Source organism: Narcine bancroftii, chromosome 9, assembly GCF_036971445.1.
Source record: "Narcine bancroftii isolate sNarBan1 chromosome 9, sNarBan1.hap1, whole genome shotgun sequence".
Taxonomy (NCBI): Eukaryota; Metazoa; Chordata; class Chondrichthyes; order Torpediniformes; family Narcinidae; genus Narcine; species Narcine bancroftii.
In genome coordinates this window covers 101,773,109-101,795,419 of record NC_091477.1, presented here as the reverse complement: position 1 = coordinate 101,795,419, position 22,311 = coordinate 101,773,109, and the positions used below count along the sequence as shown (strand labels likewise).

At 39.2% G+C, this 22,311-nt stretch overlaps 1 protein-coding gene across 1 annotated transcript in view; it reads left to right on the top strand.

Annotated features, from left to right (window-relative positions):
• Positions 1-22,311, top strand: part of LOC138742535 (endothelin-converting enzyme-like 1) — a 79,783-nt gene that overhangs the window by 47,591 nt on the left and 9,881 nt on the right. Inside the window, exons 8-15 of the mRNA XM_069897074.1 lie at positions 4,531-4,605; positions 6,500-6,603; positions 8,367-8,425; positions 10,546-10,597; positions 10,696-10,763; positions 16,072-16,196; positions 17,249-17,314; positions 17,403-17,498. Coding sequence (XP_069753175.1) covers positions 4,531-4,605; positions 6,500-6,603; positions 8,367-8,425; positions 10,546-10,597; positions 10,696-10,763; positions 16,072-16,196; positions 17,249-17,314; positions 17,403-17,498 — 645 coding nt within the window. The remainder of the gene's footprint in view (positions 1-4,530; positions 4,606-6,499; positions 6,604-8,366; positions 8,426-10,545; positions 10,598-10,695; positions 10,764-16,071; positions 16,197-17,248; positions 17,315-17,402; positions 17,499-22,311) is intronic.

The following is a 22,311-nucleotide window of genomic DNA, read 5'->3' as shown; positions in this document are numbered from 1 at the left end:
TCAACATCCTGGGGAGGTAGAGAGAAATGGAGTACCATTATTCAGAACCTTAACTGCATAGATGCAATGTTATAAGAGCAGGCCGGAGTCTAAGTTTCCTGCACAGAATTAATTAGTTTTGAGAAGCTGTTACTTTGATATATGAGGAATATTGTTGAATGATACAATTTGGCATCATATTAGTAAGAGTAGAATGTTTTATTGCTCATGTAAAGATCAATATAAGTCTGGAATATAAGCAAAAGCCAAAATGTCAATGCAGGGTGACAACATCTATGCTTAGCAATGTCAATGATAAATCAGAAAGAGAAAAAGTGCCCTTGCAGTGATAAGTACTCTAGATTCTCAACACCATCATTGATCTCCATGGTCATTGTTCTTTCCATCGAAAATCACACATTTCGCTGCTACATTTCCCTACACTGGCAAATAATTTGGAGGTTTTTTTGCAATCTTTATCCTTACCTTTATTAATTTCTAAAGCAAATCTTCTGTTCTCTCTTACCAATTATCATAATCAGTTATTTCTGTTTGGCTGGTTGTTGTCTCCAGCTCTGGATGTAAATCAACATAATTATTTCATTGACTTTCCTTCTTCCTTTGGAATATTTGTTTGGAAATGTATAATTACTTCCTATGTTTATTTATCGACGTAAGAGGAGAGGAAGGAACATTGGTTGGTCTTCATTGGCTCTATTTTTTCTCAGAACTGTAATTTTGTTACAGACCCAAACAGTGTATATGCAATGTCCCATTATTACCTTGTCCTCCAGTTGACCCTATTTTCCATTACCCAGTGTCATACTCTCACTAGGGTAAATACTCCAAGATTCCTAATTCCTTCCAGAATTTGCAGGCATAAGCTGGAAGTGTTGTGGAACATTGTCCATTTACCTGGATGAGTGCCTCAATGACGGACAAATACAGTCACAGAACATCGCCACCTTCTCAAGCTCCCCTCTTTGTTACAAACCATCCTGACTTGAAGACATCATTATCACTGAGTCAAATTCCTGGAATTTCCCACTGTGCAGCACAGTGGGAGGATGTTCATTAGATGATTGCAAAAGTTCAAGAAGACTTCTCATCAGAATCAGAATTTATTGTCATGGGAACGTGGGATACAAAATTCATTGTTTTGCCACAGCATTACAGGTGCAAACATTGCTTTTAATTATATTTCAAAATATAAATTAGTGCAAAAGAAGAGAAAAAGTGAGGTAGTGTCTGGGGTTCATTTTCCATTCAGAACTCTGATGGCAGAGGGGACGAAGCTGTTTTAGTACCGTTTGATGTTTGTTTTCAGGCTCCGATACCACCTTCCTGATACTAGCAGTGATAAAAAGGGAGGTGAGGATCTTTGATGATAGAGGCTGCTTTCTTGAGACACCACCTCTTGTAGTGAAGGCCAATGCTCATGATGGCACTGACCAAGTTTACAAACCTCTTCTGCCTTTTCCTGTCTTGTGCATTGGCACCTCAAAATCAGGCCAGTCAGAATACTGTCCACAGTACACCTGATGAAATTTGCAAGTGTCTTTGATGATGCACCAAATCTTCTCAAACTCCTAACAAAGTATAGCCACTGGTGAGCCACCGACATGGAGGCCCCAGGATAGATCTTCAGTGACATTGACACCCAGGAATTGGAAGTTCTTAAACCCTTCTATTGCTGACCCCTCAATAAGGACTGCTTCTCACACATTCTCATGGTCAATTAAGATGAGCCAATAAGCAATAGCTTTGTCAATGATGCCCGGACATGAGGTATGAAAAAAAAACTTTTCATTCCACTGGAATGAAACACAAGATTAAACCATGAGATAAATTTAAGCAATTATCAACAAATGCTGGAAATACTTGAGGTCAGGCCACATCCATGAGAAGAAAATGAGGTGACTTGCAAAATGCAGAGTGGGAGGATAAGGCCAGCATGTCAGATTGAACATGTCCTCCATTCCCAGAAAGAGAGGAAAAAAGCTGAGCTAATATCAGACATGAGTGACTGATACAGACCAAAAAATCAATTAACTGAAGTTGTAGAGATCAATATTGAAACCGGAAGGCTGTAACCTGCCCAGATGGAAGGTGAGGTGCTGGTCTGTTTTCATGAAAGGTTTTGACCTGAAACATTGACCATTCTTTTTCTCCCAGTGATGCTACTTGACCTGCTGTAGATTGTCTTTTGCTCCAGATTCCAGAATCTGCAGTCTCTTGTGTCTACCGTTCTTCAAGCTTGCATTAGTCCTACTGTGACAGCGGAGGAGGCAACTTACCAATAGGTCAGGGTGGGATGGGGTACTCTTCGTCCCACCCTGCATCTTGTAAAGACTCAATTTTGCCAGTTCATCCATCTCCATTTTATTTGCTCCAAAGATGAGTCTTTTCACACAGGCACCTCTGAAATGCTTGCTTTCTTTCTGAACCCAGTTTCCCCTGGACCAATGTTAACAAACACTGACTGCACTTTGTAAATCCTCCATGCTTTAGTTATGACCCCTTTCCTCCAAGTTAGAACAAAGGCGGTTTTCCCCTTGTCCTCGCCTTCCAACCTCAGCATTTACCAAGTCATTTTCCACAATCTGGGTCACCTTCAAAGAGATCCCACCACTGGACATCTTTTCCCCTCTCCTCCTCTTTCAGCATGTTGCAGGGATGGCTCTATTAATCTCCCCCAATAATCTTCCTGTTTACAGAACTTTCCCTTGTTTCCTTGTCAGTTCTCCTTTTTCCTTCCTACTGTCCTGGGACCCAAACAGTGATTCAAGTACTTCTTCCAGTCTCATTTGTTCCCAGTATGATTTTCTCTCCAATGGAGAGATCAAACACCGGTTGGGTGATCACTCAGTTTGCAGGGAGCAGCCCTGAGTTTCCTGCTGACCATCTTTCCCTATTTCACCTGCACTCTCATCTACTGGTCTGCGGCCTCCTGTACTGCCACAGTGAGGATTAACACAAGCTTGAGGATCAGCTCCTCCCCCTCCATCTGGGCACATTGCAGCATTCCACACTCAAGATTGAATTCTGCAACTTCAGAAAACAATTAGCTCAGCTATTTTTCTTTTTAAACTTTTATTCTCTCTGGAAGTGGACAAGGTGTCCTGCCTGATCTTTGGGCTCCTGCTGCTCGGCATTTTGCAAATCTCATTTTCTTTCGCAGAGAGATTGGACAAAGGTCTGGCAGATGGAGCACTGAGTTGACAAATGTGAGGTTATCCCCTTTGGAAGAAAAATTGGAAGATCAGAATATTATTTAAATGGCAAATGATTGCAGCATACTGCCGTGCAGAAGGACTTGGAGCGCTTGTGCATGAATCGCAAGTTGGTTTGTAGGTGCAGCAGGCTATCGAGAATTCAAATTGAATGTTGGCCTTCATTGCTAGAGGGATTGAATTTAAGAGCAGGGAGGTTATGCTGCAACTGTACAAGGTACTGGTGAGACCGCATCTGGAGAACAGCATGCAGTTCTGGTCTCTTTACTTGAGGAAGGATGTACTGGCTTTGGAGGCAGTCCTGGTTGAGTCCAGGGATAAAGGGGTTAGCCTATGAGGAGAGATTGAGTCATCTGGGACTGTACTCACTGGAATTTAGAATAATTAGAGGGGATTTAATAGAAACATATAAAATTATGAAAGAAATAGATAAGATAGAGGTAGATAAGTTGCTTCCATTGGTGGGAGAGACCAGAACTAGGGGACATAGCCTCAAGATTCAGGGTAGTAGATTTAGGATGGAGATGAGGAGGAACTGCTTTTCCCAGAGAGTGGTGAATTTGTGGAATTCACTGCCCATTAAAGCAGTGAAGGTGACCTCAGTAAATATATTTAAGACCATGCTTGATAGATGTTTACATCGTAAGGGAATTAAGGGATATGGGGGAAAAGGCAGGTAGGTGGAGATGAACTTATCATCAGATTAGCCATGATCACGTTAAATGGTGGAGGAGGCTCAATGGAGCGGATGGCCTACTCCTGCTCCTATTTTTTATGTTCTTATTATGTTATGTTCTCACACACTAAGTGCTTCCCTTCAATTATTGGCCAGATAGCCTTGTTTACAGCTTACCCCCATGGCCACCCTAGTTTTACCCTATAAGGGACATCTTGTCTTCCACACTCCCTTCACTTTAACAAGCCTTGCCTCATTTCCAGTTCTGAGGAAAGGTTTCTGACCCTGATTGATGGCACACTTACACTTCCCACAAATATAGCTTGAACTGCTGAGTATTTACAGTATTTTGCATTTTTTTTGTATCAAAAACTAAGAGATTGATACTTGAATGGCTTATCAACAAAACAGGATCTTCAATCATACAATTATGCTTAACCATATTCTTCAGAGTGTCTTCTGTGCACTAAATGCAATTTTGGCTTTTGGCAGGGAGGGTAATAGCATAGTGTGCAACAGATGGAAGGTTCCTGCAATTAAGCAATTTGAAAAGTCTGTTATTGGGATTTATTTCCTTGCTTGAGATAGGAAAATATCCTTCCTTCTAAATGTTTATATAAATAATCTCTCTTTTGCTTTCAGCTTCGGTATATGATGGTCATGATTGGCTATCCGGACTTTCTGCTAATTACTAATGCTGTTGATAAAGAATACGGTGTAAGTCTTGATAATTTTTGCTTAAGAATTTTAAAGAAAAATAACAAATATCAGAAAGCCACATTATTCCCTGAGCAGTCCATCGCGATCAAGAATTACTTCTTCCATCCAGTTTTCTAGGTTCTGAGGTGGCTAATAAGACATTTCCAATTTGTGAGCCAGTATATTCTTTCCACTACTTATGAAGGGTTTCTGTGTGCTTTTGATGTATGGTCTTGAGCTTCCCTATACCATCCCAAATCTCTTCTTTCACTTTGAACAGTCTCTGGCCTGTCAGTGGGGATGTTACATTTCTTCAGAGATTTTGAACCTTTCGATCTGGGAGACTCTCCCTGCGAGAAAACCTCAAAATAGATTGCTCAGGAATCCAAGCACGGAAACAAACTTGCTGTCTGACTGTAATTAGAATTTCAAGCCAGGGATGTTGGCATTAGAACAATATTATTGCTTAACTTGTCCTTCCAGAGATTTTGCAGAGACAGTGTTGAATGTATTTTAACTGTAGTAGGCAGTTCAGATCATACAAACATGAAGGCAGACATGGATCACTCTGGCCCAGGAGACCATGAATCTTTTGTCATCTTCAAATACTCTTTCCCTCAAATGATCGTATGGGCAGTATAGGTGTATAAAGGCATTATTTAATTTCTTCTTTGATGTCTGCCTTTACCAAAAGGTCTAGTCTTTATTCTAGATTATACTTCATTACAATTGTTAAAGTTTCACAACTCCTGAAGGTTGAACAACAGAGAACCCACACAGAAATCTACAAGATTGAGGTTTAAGATGATAAATAGATAAGAAATCAAGTATAATATATGATGCCGTTTTGCATTATTTTCAAGAAAATAATACTTGAGTATTATTCTCCCAAGAAATAAAATAATTATATTTTGACATTAGTTTGATGTCTTACTATGTAAGGATGGACAGAAGATATTATTGGTATGTTCCATCTGCTTTGGAAAGTTAACCTTGCAAAATAGGTAAGTTTTCTTTAACAGCAGCAACTACCTTAAAAACCAAAAGATATGGCAATGTGATGATATTGGTGCTAAGTATATGAATTTTAATAATAGGGCGAGGAGTTTAGATTTGGAAATAAAGATAATTTAAGAATCCATCTGATTCATTAAACCAATTTTCATATATCCCTAATAAAATGTGCCACATAAAGCACATTTGAAGAACTGTTACTGTAATAATGTGGGGAAACAAGCAGGTAATATGAGCACAGGCAATGTGACAACGGCCAGAAAATCAGTTCAGATGATGTTTGTCAGGTGACTATCTTGCTTCTCCTCAAATATTTCCCAAAATCTTCTTCCCAAGGAAGCAGATAGGGCCTCTGGGTAAATATATCAGCCTTGCAGACACGATACTATCTTTGGAATGCAAGTCTAGATTGCTGTACTAAGTTTCTGGAATAGGATTCAAACCCACAACCTACAAGATCTAGTATGTTGTGATATTTTTGACATAATTATTAAGATATACCTAGGGCAGTAGAAAATCTTCCCTTAATTCCACCAAATAAAAACAAAATAAAAATAAGGTATACAAAATCAAACCGCATTTAGATTTCAGAAAAGTTTGTACTCAATGCAATCTATAAGGAAATGTTTAAAAAAATGGATACTAGTAAAACTTGAAAGTGGTAACCGATCCAAAAATATGAAGGAGGCGCAAATACCTGGAATCAGTAATCAGAATATTAAAGAGATAGTAAATGAAGAATAGTAAGTATGGGCATGTAAAATTTTATCTGGAAGATTTGTTTAACTAAATAGACAAGAGGAATGAAGCAATAGATGCTATAATTGTAAAAAATATACTGAAAACAAAACCTTGAAAATAAGTAGGTTTTCAGTCGCATATTCTTCTTTTGTTTTAGTTTGAAGTGCATGAGAAAACCTATTTTAGAAATGTGCTTAACAGCATAAGGTACAACATCAAACTCTCAGTCAGAAAAATACACCATCAAGTGGACAAGACTGCGTGAGTATTCTGCTCAATTAATTTTTCATTTTACTATATACTAGCACATTGTGATATCTACAAGTGAAATGGAGCACAGGATTCAACTCCTCACTATGTTATTAAATCCTTGATTTCCTCACATCCAGACTACAAACAGTGAGGATTGGTAAGAACATATCCTCCTCAATCTCCATCAATACCAAAGTTGCTTGCTTAGCCCCCTGGTCTACTCACTTTACACCTATGTCTGTGTGGCTTGGTACGACAGCCACACCATCTACAAATTCACTGACAATACCACAGTAGTGGGTTGTATAAAAATGGGCGGTGAGTCAGTAGGAGGGAGATCGAAAACTTGGCTGAATGTTGTGCCAACAACAACCTCGCACTCAATGTCACCAAAATAAATGAGACGATTGTTAACTTCAGGAAGGGAAAAACAGAGGTGTACGATCCAGTGATCAATGGAGTATCAGAGGCGGAGAGAGTGAGCAAATTTCAGTTCTTGGGAGTCACTATCTCAGAGGATATTTCCTGGACCCGACACACTAATAGCATCATGAAGAAACGATGTCAGTGCTGCTACTTCTTCAGTATTTGGCAGAGGTTTGGTATGACATTGAAAACCCTGGCAAAAATCAACAGATATGTGGTGGAAAGTGTGCTGATCGGCTGCATCATGGTCTGCTATGGGGACACCAATGCCCCTGAGCATAAAGCCTTGCAAAAGGTACTGGATACAGCCAAAGACATCACAGGCAAAACCCTTTCCACCATCAGGAATACGTACAAGGAATGCTGCCGTTGGAGAGCAGCAGCAATCATCAAGGATCCACACCAACCAGCACATGCTTTGTTCTCACTGCTGCCATCAGGAAAGAGATATAGATGCTGCAAGACTCACACCACCAGGTTCAGGAAAAGCTGCTACCCCTCCATGTTCAGACTCCTCAACGATAAACTCAATAAGGGACTCATTTAAGGCCTCTTACTTTTGCACCATTATTTTTTTTCCTCTCTTTATTGTACAGTTTGTTTACATTTCTTTATTTGTTAACACAAAATGCTGGAGAAGCTCGGTGGGCCAACAGTGTCCTTTATATAGCAAAGGAAAAGATACATAACTGACTTTTCGGGCTTGAGTCCTTCATCAAAGTATAAGAAAATGCCAGCAAGTGTCTGAACAAAAGAGTGGGGGGGGGGTGCGTGGCAAAGGAAGGAGAATATAGGTGGAGAAAGGAGAGGCAGGACAGCAGCATTGAGGGGAAGGGTGATGATAGGGCTGGGTGGGTGAAAGAACTGGAAAGACAGCAAAGGGGAGGGGAAAGAAAAGCAAGCAGGTTTAATGGAAAGCAGTGAAGCCCCCTCATTGCTGCTGTCTCCTCTCTCCTTTGTGTTTTCACTTCAACCACAGTGTCAACAGAATTTTGTGATTTATTTGTTTACATCTGTAGGTTGTGTGCAGTATTATTTGCACCACCAAAGGTGGTAATTCTGCCTCGCCAAAAGGAAAAAGAATCTCAGGGTTGTATGTCATGTCATCTATGTATTCTGATGAATCTGAAATATGAATCTGAGGAATGCTGATATTTAAACCCTACAATCTTAGCTATGTAACAGCAGAAAAGTAGCAAATCGAAACAGATGCTTTATTCGTATTCCTAGGTTGAATATTTGTGAAAATGTTGAGTTCTCTTCATTATTGAAGGTCATAATGACACTGAAATAGTTCCATACAAAATGGTGACAAGATTTGTAATCCAATATAACTTTGTTAATAGATGGCTGCTTCCTCCTCAAACTCTAAATGCTTATTACTTGTCCACACAAAATCAAATGGGTGAGTAAAAACAGATCAATATTTCATTGCACTGATAATGAATAAAGATTTAATTTGTACTGTATTTGTGAGCCAACATTCATAGTTAATTTACTTGTGTATTTTTTTTGTTTTGTGAAATAAATCATTTTTATTATTTTTGTGATTTGTTTTTGGATACATGTCTCTGTTGCATCTTCTTTGATCAAATTGAAATCCTTCAAATGTAGCAATTCTTTAGGAGCAGGTTCATCTGCACAACAGTTCTGTTGTGTTTAACACAAGCAGTTAATTCAGAACAAATTTAAGAAGGCATTGATCCCATTTGGGCCACTTAATTGATTTAAATGTTCCTCACTATATCACAGCTTTGACGTTATTAACAAATTTCATGTGGAAATTTATCACGTACCTAATGAAAATCAAATACAGAGACAAACTGGGTTATCACTTCCTCAAATAAATTTTGAGATGATTGGTCAGGCAGGCATTTGCTGTGCTAGCAGTTACAGAGCTTGATTCTGCCTTCTTTACTGAATAATTTTCACTACTGTCAGAGCTCCAACCACGCGAAACCACTTAATCTCTCCTTCCCTTTGAATGTTGCAAAGAACCTTGCCTTTACAACTCCCTGGTTCATACTCTTCCTTCTCCACCAAGCACTCTCCTTCTCACTTTTTCATCCTACTAAAGGAAATAGAACATTGTGCTCTTTCACCATCCTGTGTCTCAAATAGTCTTTGCAGGAGAAGTAGCAATTCACTTGCTTTCTTCCTTTCTAGTGTATTGAATTTGGTACTCACAGTGCACTCTCCCATATGTTGGAGTAACCAAATGCATATTAGGTAGCACTTTGCAGAGAACTTGCACTACATTGTCTGCTACTTTAATTCTCCATCTCACTCTCATTCTGACATCTTGCTGTGGCATCTAGCTCTGTTCTATGGAGGTCCGATGTAAGCCTGAGGAACAGAACCTGTCCAGGCAGGTTCTTGCTGTTGGGACAATATCAAATTCATCAATATCAACTGGCTCACTTTTTCTGTTTGTATCAGAACCAGCCAATTTTTAAATAAGTTTATCTATCTGGCATATTAACTAATTTTCCACTTTCGGCAGACGCTGCCTGATGTGCTATATATTTCTGGCATTCCCTTATTGATTCCAGATTTCACCTACATCTCTGATCTGCTTTTCACAGCTTTTATGTTCTATCCCTCTCTAACTTCCCTTGTTAACATTAACAGACTGTAGTGAACTGGAAATTCACTATTGGTGTGATGTTCTAAGGACTGGTTCATCCCCCGACTCCGCCCCCACATATGCCAATATAAACCCTGGATCCCTGCCAAAACCCCAGTTCAGTCCAAAGACCATGTGTGCTATTCTTACTGAAGAAAAGCGTGTTGTACTCTCTTTGGTCTTGAGTGTTCTCAGTCACGCTACACAGACAATTTCATAAATATTGGGAATATCCAAGCAACATTAGCTTCACCCTATGAGAAAATCCTTTTGAGCTGTTCATCCCTTCCCCATTCACTCTGCAATTAACATACTCTCACATTCCCAGTTATGACATCCTGTCTTTGACCTGAAATATAGCTTCCCTTCTCTTTCCACGGATGTTCTCCGACTGAATGAGCATTTCCAGCACTTTTGTTTTATTTCAAATTTCCAGTAGCTGCAAACTTTTAGATTTGCAAGCAGAATAAAAATTTATTTTCATGTAAGGACCTTATTGGCTTCTTACATCTATAAAGCTTCTTCCTCTGTATTTTTGGACCCTAGTCTGTCCAAACATTACCTAAACTTAATGGTTGAAAATTGGCATTCTTTTATAAACATAGAACAACAATATTTCTGGTCAATTAATATTTACGCTACAGTCATTTTATTCTGACAGAAAAAACAATTTACCAAGGGAGTGTGGTAGAAACAGAGAATCTTCCTAATCTGAATTCTCCAGTCTAATTTCTCTTTGAGCATGTTCTTCCTGGACACACAGTCAACCCAAAGTTGCATTGAAAAGATGGCAAACTACCTTTTACAAGAGATAGATAAAAAGCTTTTTTTTAAAAACAAGAGTTGTCAAGATGTAAAAGTACTACGACTGTCAAAAATGTTTTTGGTATCTTTCTCAGTATTTCCAGCTGGAATCTTGCAGCCTCCACTTTATGATCCTGAATTTCCTCAGTAAGTACCATAAGTTCATAACATTTCCTGTATAAATTATTCATTCATTATCATCAAAAATACTTACACTTTGCTTCATGTCAAAAAATTGTTTACAGATCCCTCAACTATGGAGGTATCGGTACTATTATAGGACACGAGTTGACCCATGGTTATGATGACTGGGGTAAGTTTTAGACTTGAGCAGCATCTCACCTCACACTGTTGTTCTGAGCCAGGTGACTGAATGGAGTAATTTCCCCGTCTTTTGCAATATGCTGGGCAGCAATTATAAGTAGCAGTTGGTCAACTTCTTACAGACAAGCAAGGTCACAGAGCAAATGTTGGGTGCTGTTAATGAAGTCCTAGTTAATCCTAACTAAAATTACACTGTACAATATTTTTTTTCCAAATGTCTGCCTCCTGAAAAAAATATGGGGATTATAATAGAGAACTTCAAGCTGAACACAAAGATAATTTCAGATTTGCTGTATCAAATAGGAAGTTGGATAAACATTAATTTTCATTGAATTTAACATGTTTCATTGCATATTGATGCTGACACATTGTGTTAACTCAACTGACTTAAAAAGTTTTGCTATTGATTTTTGTTTGTACTTAGCATCTGATGCCTTTCATGTTAGTGTCCAACAATAATTGGCCATCATTCATGGATTCCACTTGCTCTGATACCACTTTTCCATGCTTGCAATGTCCTTGTGGAACTTTTCACCATGTTCTTTACTGACTGCACCAAAATCAGCAGGGAAGAAGTGCGAATGCAGAAAATGGTACATGATAGGAAAATTTAAAGGTGATTTTCATGATCAGCAGCACAAAATCCATAAAATGCACCCAAAAGTGTTCAGGAAGCAAAATCTTCTTTGTCAGTGTCATCGGCAGACATTAAAGATGAATAAAAATTATAAGTAACTTTATTTCAAAGAGTGCTGAGCAACTGTACATTGTCTTATCAGGTAATGATAATCAAAAATTATCCAAAGGTAGAGAAAAAATTAAATTAATGAATTAGATTCAGTACACATTAAAGAAGGTGATAAAAGAAGATGATTGATTCAAAATTATAAAGTAAATGATATAGGGAAATCCCAAGATCACAATTATTTCCATCTGAGAATGCTTCCGAAACTTAAACATAATTGGTCCAGGATAACAACTCATCAGATGTAAATTGTAGACCTGTTACTCCATTATTTGGAATAGAGTGATTGAGTGTTTAAATAAATGAGAACTGATCATTGGTAACTTGCAATTTATAAATACAGTTGGATTTTTTGAGGAAATACAAAAGGCAAGTAATATTTAAGTGAGCTTGTAGAATCATTTGACAATGTTTTTGGATTATATATTATTAACAAATCAGATCCCACTATTTTGCACCTTACTTTAGTGACATTGGATAATATAGAAAAGTTTTCTAAAAATTCTTCCATCAAAACATGTATAAATACTCCCCATCCATCTTTCAATTCATTTGGATTGAGCAGACTGGAGCAAGAAATCAAACTGTTTTTATTCAATTAATGATCAGATAGACGCTGACCACAACACTGGCATGCATCAATGATCTGGTAAGGTAGAAAATCGCCCAGGTATCCCCCATCCACAAGAATTGGGACAAATCCAACCGAGCCAATTATCCTCGATCATCAGCAATGTGATGGAAGGGATGATCGCTAGTGCCATGAAGCAGAACTTGCTCATCAACAACCTGGTCACAGAATCTCAGTTTGGATTCCACCTGAGCTCCTGACCTCATTACAATGTTTGACCAAACATGAACAAAAGAACTGAATTTTAGAGAATTGGGAGTAACCCTAAACATCAAAGCAGGATTTAAGCATGGCATCAAGGATCAAGGGACTCTGGCTAAACTGGAGTTGATGGAAATCAGAAGGAAAACCCTCTGCTGGAATCATTCCTAACAGAGGCTCTGGTGCAGTAAAACCCCCTGATTCAACTACCTAGGGGGATTGGTAGATGCCGGATAAGTGAATTTTCCAGTTGCTTGAGATGGCATGTTGCTTGATTAGTGAACTAACCACTGGAGGCACCAATTTTAAACATTCATAATTTTTAGCTATTTATTTTCTGTTTCTTGAATTACTTATAATGGGGGTTTTACTGTAGTTGGAGGTCAGTCAACTGAGCCACTGGACACCTCTGCAGGAGTTACTCAGGGTACTGCCCTAAGGGCAACAGTAGTCAGGTGCTTTATCAATGACCTTCTTTCATCTGAGTTCTGGCAAGAGCAGGAGTTCCAGCGAGAGTGGGAACCGCAGCGAGGATCCAGATGAGATGAGGAACAGCGGGAGCAGTGGCGAGAAGCTGAACTCAGTGAGGCAAGGCCTCGCGGCAGCAGCAGCCTGCAGACGCACTCAGTGAGGTGAGGCCTGGTGGGAGCAGCAATGTGGAGCCTGACTTGGCAAGGCCCTATGGGAGCAGTGGTTAGGAGCCGGACTTGGTGAGTCAAGGCCCAGTGGGAGAAGCGGCGAGAAGCCCGACTCAGCAAGATGAGGCCCAGTGAGAGCAGTGGCAAGAAGTCTGACTTGGCAAGGCCAGGCAGGTGCAGCAGCATAAGGAAGCTCAATTTTTGATCTTTTAGCAATTAGAATAAGAATTAAAATTAGAATTAGAATGTCTTGCTGGTAATATATCAAAATGTTAGTGTTTTCCTGGAGCTCTGGTTGATTACCACTAGGGAATCAGGGAGAAATTTCCCAAATTTTTTCCTGAAATTGGCCACAGGTTTTTTTCTTTGGGATTTTGCCTCCCCCATCTATATCAATGATCTGGATGATAATGTGGTAAATTTGCAGATGTCCATTACCATCACTGACTTTCAATTTCATGGGGATACATTGACCAGAAACTGAACTGGGATAGCCATACACAGAGTGTCTACAAGAGCAGGTCAGAGACTAGGAATCCTCAGGTGAGTAATTTGCCTCCTAACTTTCCAAAGCCTGTCCACCAGCTCCAAACCACGTCAAATGTGATGGAATAGCTGCCTAGATGAGTGCAGCTTCAACACACTCAAGACTCTTGACACTCAAAAGTAAATAATAATGGACAGACACCCATCCACAATCATTCACACATGCCACCATTTACACACAGAGCATTCATTTGTATCATCTACAGAATACAATGCAGAAACTCACTAAGAACTCCCTGGGCAACAACTTCCAACCCAATGACTTCCACATACCGCATATACTCATGTCATAGTCTACTCCCCTCTCCTTTTTGGCCCAAAAATCACATATTTTCCATTTGTCCTGCGTAAAAGTTAACCCCTTTATTTCTGGCCCCGTCCGGTTGACCATCTGAGCTCTTAATACCCCAACCACAGATCCTTGTTCAGCCACATGCCCAAGGGTGCCCCAACCATGGATCCTCACCTCAGCTGACCACCCACTAGAGTTCCCAATGCTCCAACCACAGATCTTTGCCCCAGCTGCCTGCCCATTCAGAGCTCCCAACACCCCGTCAATGGATATTCACCCTGGCTACCCGCCCATCCAGAGCTCCAAACACCCTGACCATGATCCTTGCAACAGCAACCTGCCCACCAGAACTCCCAACTGGTGACAGACTCCGTCTCCTAGGCCCTGGCCACCCAGGGCCGATAACCTGAATGCTGACCATCCAAGCTCCCAATGCCTTGAATGACACAGATACTCAATGGGTCAAAAGTATAACCTGTGTGTATTGAGAAGGGTTGTGGCTGTTACGTGACAGCACTCCCCCCTAACTAGTCAGAGGACACACCAGCTGCCAATCAAGGTTTGGTCCAACCCCACCCATTAGTGCACATCTTTCTGATTTTTTCCATGTAAATGACCTGGACTGGAATCTTCAACCTACCTGTACTTGGCCTTGGGCCATTGGCTGTTGTAATTGGATTAACCCCCCCTGGCACCAAGCCATTAGTGAACCCTCCATGTGCCATGTGTTCTTTGTTCTCTCTTTGCCAGCTTGGGACTACCCTGCTTTACTCCAGGCCTAGAAATGTGGAAGGGTACTGGAGAAACTTGGTAAGATGTGTAATGTTAAATGGGAGCATTTCATTAGTGTCCCTTGTAGCATAGAGTCCAGCCCGCACTGAGTCAAGGGGTGGTGGGGTATCGTAGTGGTTTTTCCTTGATCATTGTATGTACCAGTTCTGTGTGTGTGTGTGTGTGTGTGTGTGTGTGCGTGTGTGTGTGTGTGTGTGTGTGTGTGTGTGTGTGTGTGTGTGTGTGTGTGTGTGTGTGTGTGTGTGTGTGTGTGTGTGTGTGTGTGTGTGTGTGAGTGTGTGTGTGTTTGTGTGTGTGTGCGTGTTTTGTTCCCACTCTATTTTCCCATGTTCGTTATTAATTGTCCACTATTACTTTCCCATGACTGCTGTAAACTGTGTGTGTGCTGCAACTGTTACCATTTCTCACACTTGCCTTCTGTAAATAAAATCCTTCCCCATCAAAACTGTGTCCAGAGTACTTGCCTTTGAGACTTTCCAAATCTGTTTCCTCACTCACAACAATGTGTAAAAGTCGACTCCCCATATTTGACCTGAAAAATTGGTCCAAAAAACTTGACCAAAATACGAATATATACGTTTCTTGGAGGACAATGATAGCAAAAGCTTGGGAATACCTCAACTGGATGATGCCTCCAAGCCACACATCATTCTGCATTCAAAATGTATTACCTTTCCTTCACCATCACTTGTCAAAATCCTGGAGCTCCGTCCCTGAACAGCATTGTGGACATATCTATATCTCCAGAAGATCCTACTTATCTCTCCCTGCACATAATAGCCTGAATACACCAGGGATTGTCTGATCTCAGAAGCTAAGCAGGCACAGAACTGATCAGTAATTGGAGGGGAGACTTCCCTGGAACACCAAGTGCTGTAGGTTTCTGTGAGGGATGCTGGACAAAGTGGTGACTCTCTGACTGCCTTACAGGAGACAAAAGTTAAAGAATTTCATGTATGTTATATTCTAAATGTAGTATTACGTGTCAATAATGGAACATTTACCTTTACCAAAATAAATGTTGATGTAATGTATAAAGTTTCAAAAATGCTTTACCCTTTTTAAAATGAGATCAAAATGAATATTACTAGGTGCTACTCTTTTTATTGACTTGCAAAGTTATGTAAGCTTTTATGTTGAGTCAATCACAAAAAAAATCACATAATTTCATGGAATATAACATTCTCCTTCAATGTTAAATTGTCTTATATAAAATAACCCAGCTATAATATAATCCCCATTTTTGTCACCTTACCTGTGATGCTTTTGTATTCATTGAAGTAATGAAATCCATTCTGGGGAAATTAAAATGGTGAGAAGGAATTCACTGGATGTTTTGTCAAGGTTTAAAATCAATTTGTCAAGGTTTAAAATCAATTTCTTCTGATAATAAACCAAATAGGCAAATGCTGTCATAATGTGACATTATACATTATACATGTTTGATTTCAGGAAGTCATTATGATAAATATGGCAATCTGAAAAAATGGTGGACAGAGGAATCCTATGATAAATTTATAATGCGAGCACTTTGCATTGCCAGTCTATATGAAAACTTTACTGTCTATGACCAAAGGGTAAGATGTTTATTTCATGTGAATTGTAGATTCTTCTTTACCTGTTAGAGTTGATACATTTACAGAAGATCCTTTAATAATACAAATACATGTTTATATCACATCATTCAAGCTTCATCTCAGTACAAGATCAGTAACCATTTGAAAATAAATACATTATTTTGATGAAGGTGAAATTTTTGCCAGGGCACTGAGGATATCTCTTATTTCTTGAAATACTGCTAAGGGATCTTTAATATCCACATGAGATTTGATTATCCCACCCAAAATTAAGCCCTCCCAACAATGTAACATTTGCTAAGGAGAACACTGTACCGGAGAGTCAAGTGGAAGTCTTGTGCTTAAGTCTCTGATCACATAACCTTCTGACTCTGAGACAAGAATGTTACCACCGAGCCTTGAGTGATATTTTCAGTTAAGTACAAAAAAATAGCATTTTGGATTGTTAAACAGTTTTATGTAAAGCAATATTGTTGCTTCACTCAGTTTTCTATTTACATTAAACAGCATTGCAGTATGTCACAAGGCTTTGATAGAATTCGTTCGTTGTTTATTTTTAATAAAGATGCAAAAGAAAATGTAAGTTGAAAGGGAAGCATTGTGCAATAGGTCCGAACTTTACTCGGCATCAGAATTCAAACACCTCCCTTATATTTGGTCGACATCAGATCTAAAATAAATCAGAAATCTGAGACTACTGGTGAAAGTTCATTCTGACTCCTCCTTGAAATGGAAGTGTGCTTATCTTTGAAGAATCTCTTCTTTGAATCTTGCCTCTGGATTTTAGATCATTTATATTCACAGCATGTGCTGTGACAATCTATCAATATTTGATGAAAAGCTAATTCTACTATCATCTAGTATCAATTTCTTGATTAAGCAACATTGAACATTTGAGTCCATTTTAAAAATAACCATTCCATCCACCACCCACATAATTTCATGTTCCTGTGTCATCTATGAAAAATCGATTGGATTTTAAAAGGAATAATTGTACATGTGGAGATATTCCTGTATTAATTTCTTTTAGTATTGTTTGTCTCCCTCTGCAGGTTAATGGCCAACTCACACTTGGAGAAAACATTGCAGATATGGGAGGACTTAAACTTGCATACTATGTAAGTAGATTTATTATCTATAAACCACATGATCATTTGGTGAAATGCTATAATGTATAGCCAATAGTCATCCTCTTTATATTTCCAGGCTTATCAGAAATGGATTCGAGATCATGGTCCTGAGCGTCCTCTTCCTGGGCTTAAATACACCCACAATCAACTTCTCTTTATTGCATTTGCTCAGGTATAAAAAGTCTTTACATGAAATCTCTTTTATCTCTGATTAATGGATGAAAAGCATTGCTAAGAAATCATTTGCAACCCTATAGATCAGTAGAATTATACATCTGGATAGTTCTGAGTATTATTGAAAGAATCACTAAAGTGGGATTTACAGGATTCAAGATGTGCACTCCCAGAAAGTTCAAAAGATTACATGTAATAAGAATTTATCTGGTACATTCATCAGGCAAACTTAGGAAAAGTGTATCTTATTGCATTCAAAGAAGTAAAAACACCCAATGCTGGAGAAACTCAGCAGATCAAACAGTGTCCATTATGTAGCAAAGGCAAAAATACATAATCGACATTTCGGGCTTGAGCCCGTCATCAAGGTATGGAAAAATGATGGCGTAATGAAGGACTCAAGCCCGAAACATCGATTATGTATTTTTACCTTTGCTATATAAAGGACACTGTTTGACCTGCTAAGTTTCTCCGGTATTGTGTTTTTTTACTTCAACCACAGTGTCTACAGATTTTTATGTTTTACTTCGAAATCATCAAAATCTATTACATAAAAGCTACTATTTGTATCTGTCTTAACTGTGCTGGATAAAACAGAGCTATTCAGCCTCATCTTTTTTTTTAGCTGCTGCTCAATTATACTTTAAAAGCCATGTACAATGTGGGATTGCAAACCATGCCTCCATAACCATTGCAAGTTGATATGTATAAAGTGAATGCACAATAATCTTGGTTCTTCCTGTACCCTTCACCTCAATTAAATATCTATTCAGCCTCTTACATTCCAAATAAAATGAATATAATCAGTCAAATCTTTCTTCTGTGCTAAAACTCTTCAATCTTCGCAATATCCTTGTAAACCTCCACTGCATCCTCTCCTGTGCTATTGAATCTTTCCTGTAACATAGTGACTCAAAAATGTGCAGCTCTTAAAGAATGTATAGCATAAGACCAGAACAATTCTTCCTTACAATAAAATTATGATCTTATGCCTCCTCCTCACATTATTTCTTGATTCTCTTGACCCCTGAAGTCAGAGAGAAATAAATTAAAAACCTGCCTTTTTGCCCCATTGAGTCTACTCTATCAAATACTCATCTTTACACTAATCCTACCCGAACAAATTTAATTTTCCCCACATTCCCATCAACTCCTCTCTAAATTCCTTCATTCATTGACACACGATGGGCAATTATAATGATTAATCAACCTACCAACCATATAATTTTAGGATGTGGGAGAAAAGCACAGGAAGCACCAGAGGTCAGGACTGAATGCACTTAGTCTAGCTGTGAGGCAGCAGTTCTACTAGATATTCCACTATGCCAAAAAATCTCATGTTTTATTTAATTCATTAATATCCTTGCTTTTATGTTCTATGCCTCAACCAATAAGGAAAGTATTAACTACCTTAACTTTCGTCCTGTTATCATTATGGATGTGCAAAGCCTGCTGGTGTATCTCTCAGCATCCTTTCATTACCTTCCCAAATAAATTGTCTCATGCTTCCTCATTCATTCCCCTTTATAATTTCTGTGATGCCTTCTTATTGGCTTTCTGCCTCGCTATAACCAACCTTGTCAATTTTTTTCCCCATCTATTGCAGTATTTAAGGTTAGATAATTGGAAACCCACACAGTCACAGGGTGAACCATAGAAACTTCACATGGACACTCTCAAGATCAGAATTGAAACATCCTTGAGGCCCTGACATAGTGAAGCAATGACACTACTACCTGCACCACTATGGCACCCTTTAAAATTACTCCGAATCTTTCTCCAAGTCTTGGGGTGAAATTGTCTTTGAAGTTATTCAATTTTTCTGGTGTAATGTCCACACAAGGAGGCAAACAAAAAAATCAGTGACAAACCAATCCTCAGGTTTCCCAGGATTCTGTGCAACTTCCAGAATATCCTGTTCAATGTTCAGTTCATGTGGGAAGTTGCCAATAACAGGAAAATAAAATACAGTTCAGGAATTTAGTCATTTGAAATTCTAGATTCCTTATTGTCATGTACACCAAATTTGTATTCCTCTTTTCCCTTGTGAAGGCACACAAAGAGACACCACCAGTCCAGTGCCACTATTAGGACAAGAAAACAAGTGTCCCTCAGAGACATCAAATGTCCATGGATCATGCCACATCCTTTGATGCCATCACCTCCCCATTCCTTCCATAACTGCATGACCTTCTGCCCAGTGTGTCCTGAGCTCAAAGCATCCTCACTCCCTGGTTCTAAACCACCAGGGTGAATAGGAAACTGTCAGTACCTGAGGCCCTTTGGGAGCCCAGCATACCATCAGCACTCTCAGGAATCCTGGTCCTGCACATGATTCCCATGTCAGTGGCCTGGCACGAGGCCTTCGATTGCCAGGCCCTGCACTGGTTCACTGCTGTGGTCCCTTATGTACTGACCATAGCCACAACTGCGGTGCGAGTTTAAGACAGCTTTAATAAACTAATATGTACACTAAGAGGTCTTGTCTCTCTGCAAGACAAACCTGGAAGGCTAGACTGTAGCTCTGGACTGCTTTATAGACAAGGTCACCGGGATGACCCCTGGTGACCTAGTGGTGTAATTACATATCACCACACCTTACACTGTAAAATTCTCTCCGAGGATTTCCCCTCTCCCTCCCCCCGCCAACCCCCTTAGGAAGTGTTCTCCCACTCTGGTGTCCTGTGCCAGTCTCTTTCTTCCCCATTTATGCATGGGTGCTGACATCTCGGGTGCCAGAATTTGTGAATCTTTGATTTGAAAATTCCAGTACTCACTCCATTCTACAGGCAGTTAAAACCTGAACAGAGCTGTCAGGCGGAACAGCTGGGCAGTATGACCCAGTGAAGAAGCACTCGAAGGGCTGTATTGCCACTCCTATGCTCTTCCTGGACTGGCTTCATTGATACCAAGGCAAATCTGGATATAAAATATAAAGAAATAAGGGGAAGGCCCCTCAACCATTCAGTAAGGTCATGGTTCCTCAATTCTATTTTCCAGCCTGTTCCTCATAATCTTTGATTCCCTTGCACTCCAAAAATCTTGAATATACTTAACTGACCCCAGTAATACATCAGTATTGCTGGTTTCTAACATTCCTCTGGTGGATGAAAGGAGGATTTAAAATGTAACTAATTGGTTTCAAGAGATATCACTTTTTTTGTGTTTATTATTATTTGGCTGGCTTACACCCCCTTGTGTCCCATGGTTAGGCACACCCTAACAAATATTTAGCTACAAATTGTGGTAATAGATCATGCTGTACTGTTATTGAAGTTAGGTTAGTGAATGCTTTAGTGAAAGGATTGGTGAATATCATTAGGTTTCTTTTGTTTAATATTCATATTCTTCCACCTATCCCTAATCAAGAAATTGAGATTTAACCCTAGAAATCAAAATATCTACTCTGATCCAAGTAGTGGTAGGATGATGATGGAGATGTACATTTCTTGGAAAAATATAGACCAAAACTTCAAATGAAGGGAAACTAATTTTTCATATCAGAGTAGAAGCTCCGTTTATTCATCTAAATCTTCTGACTACTCCTTTTACCTAAGTTCTGCAAAATCCTGAAAAAGTAATCCGATCCCTCCCTCAGGAACAGACAATCTGTATGCAGCTTTTTCCTACTGCTGTCATTAAGGGTCTGAGAAGAAGTGTGTAAGAACAAATGTATGGTGATTCACTAAAAAGTTCCATTTAGGAAGCACCTGGCATCTCCTTAACATCTTCCTCGACTCTTTCCACCAATGTCTCAGCTAAGACCTGGCATCAGTCCACATAGAACCATGTGGATTCTTCAAATTGTTTATTTTGTTCAATTCATGTCTCAGATTTTTTGCATTCAAGTTTTCTGCTGAACCTTTATGTTAGTAGCTCTGGTATTTTTAGTTCATTTTCCCCTCAACCTTTGCATGCCTGCTCATAAGAAACAAAAAAGCAAACAGAAGTTGTGTGTGAGAAAAATTGGGTGTTGCTGCCTGACACACATCTTGGCTTTTTATTTTATTTACGTTTGAAGTCCATGCGCAGGAAGGGCTGACCCAACGGAACAATGAAATGACACATTCGTGATCCAAAACAGAGATTTATTTTCATTCAATTTTGCCGTAACATCTGTATAAATTTGATTGTCCTGGGAATTTAGAGCAGCCAAAGGAAATCAAACTATTAATAATCCACTCATAAAAGCAAACATGTATGGTTGACAAAGCATCTGACAAAGGAAGATTACAATGGTGGCAAGTACTTTTGATGTGAGGTATTTACATTATTATTCATCTTGCAATGACTCCTCAAGCCTAGTCCTTACCAGACAAATTCTTGTAGATTCAGTTCACTAATAGCAGGCACGAAACACCAAATGACTGATTCTAAAAACATTATTTAGCTCTGAACATAAACAGGTTGATTAGGATATTTGTTCTTTTTAAAAGTTCAATTTGAAATATGGAATCACTTCCCTAGAAATGAGGGCATACGGTACCATTTACTTCAATACTTCAGAATTAAAAATATAACTAGCTCATTATTGCCGTTTCTAGGTTCACTGCATAAAATCAACCAGGCAATTTCCAGTGTGGCAACTGCACCAGACACATATCAAATTATCATTTCCTAGGCAGTGCTACTGTTAGAGCATTGACAGGAAGATTTCACCAAGTTTTCCCAGGAGCAACCATCACTGGGCGCTACCTGAACAATAGGGTTTTACAGGGAAAGCAAGAATGGGGCCCTGCTAAGTCCCATATTTTATCGAACTAAAGTAATAACCTTACCTATGACCTCACCTGTAGCTCGCTTATCAATCC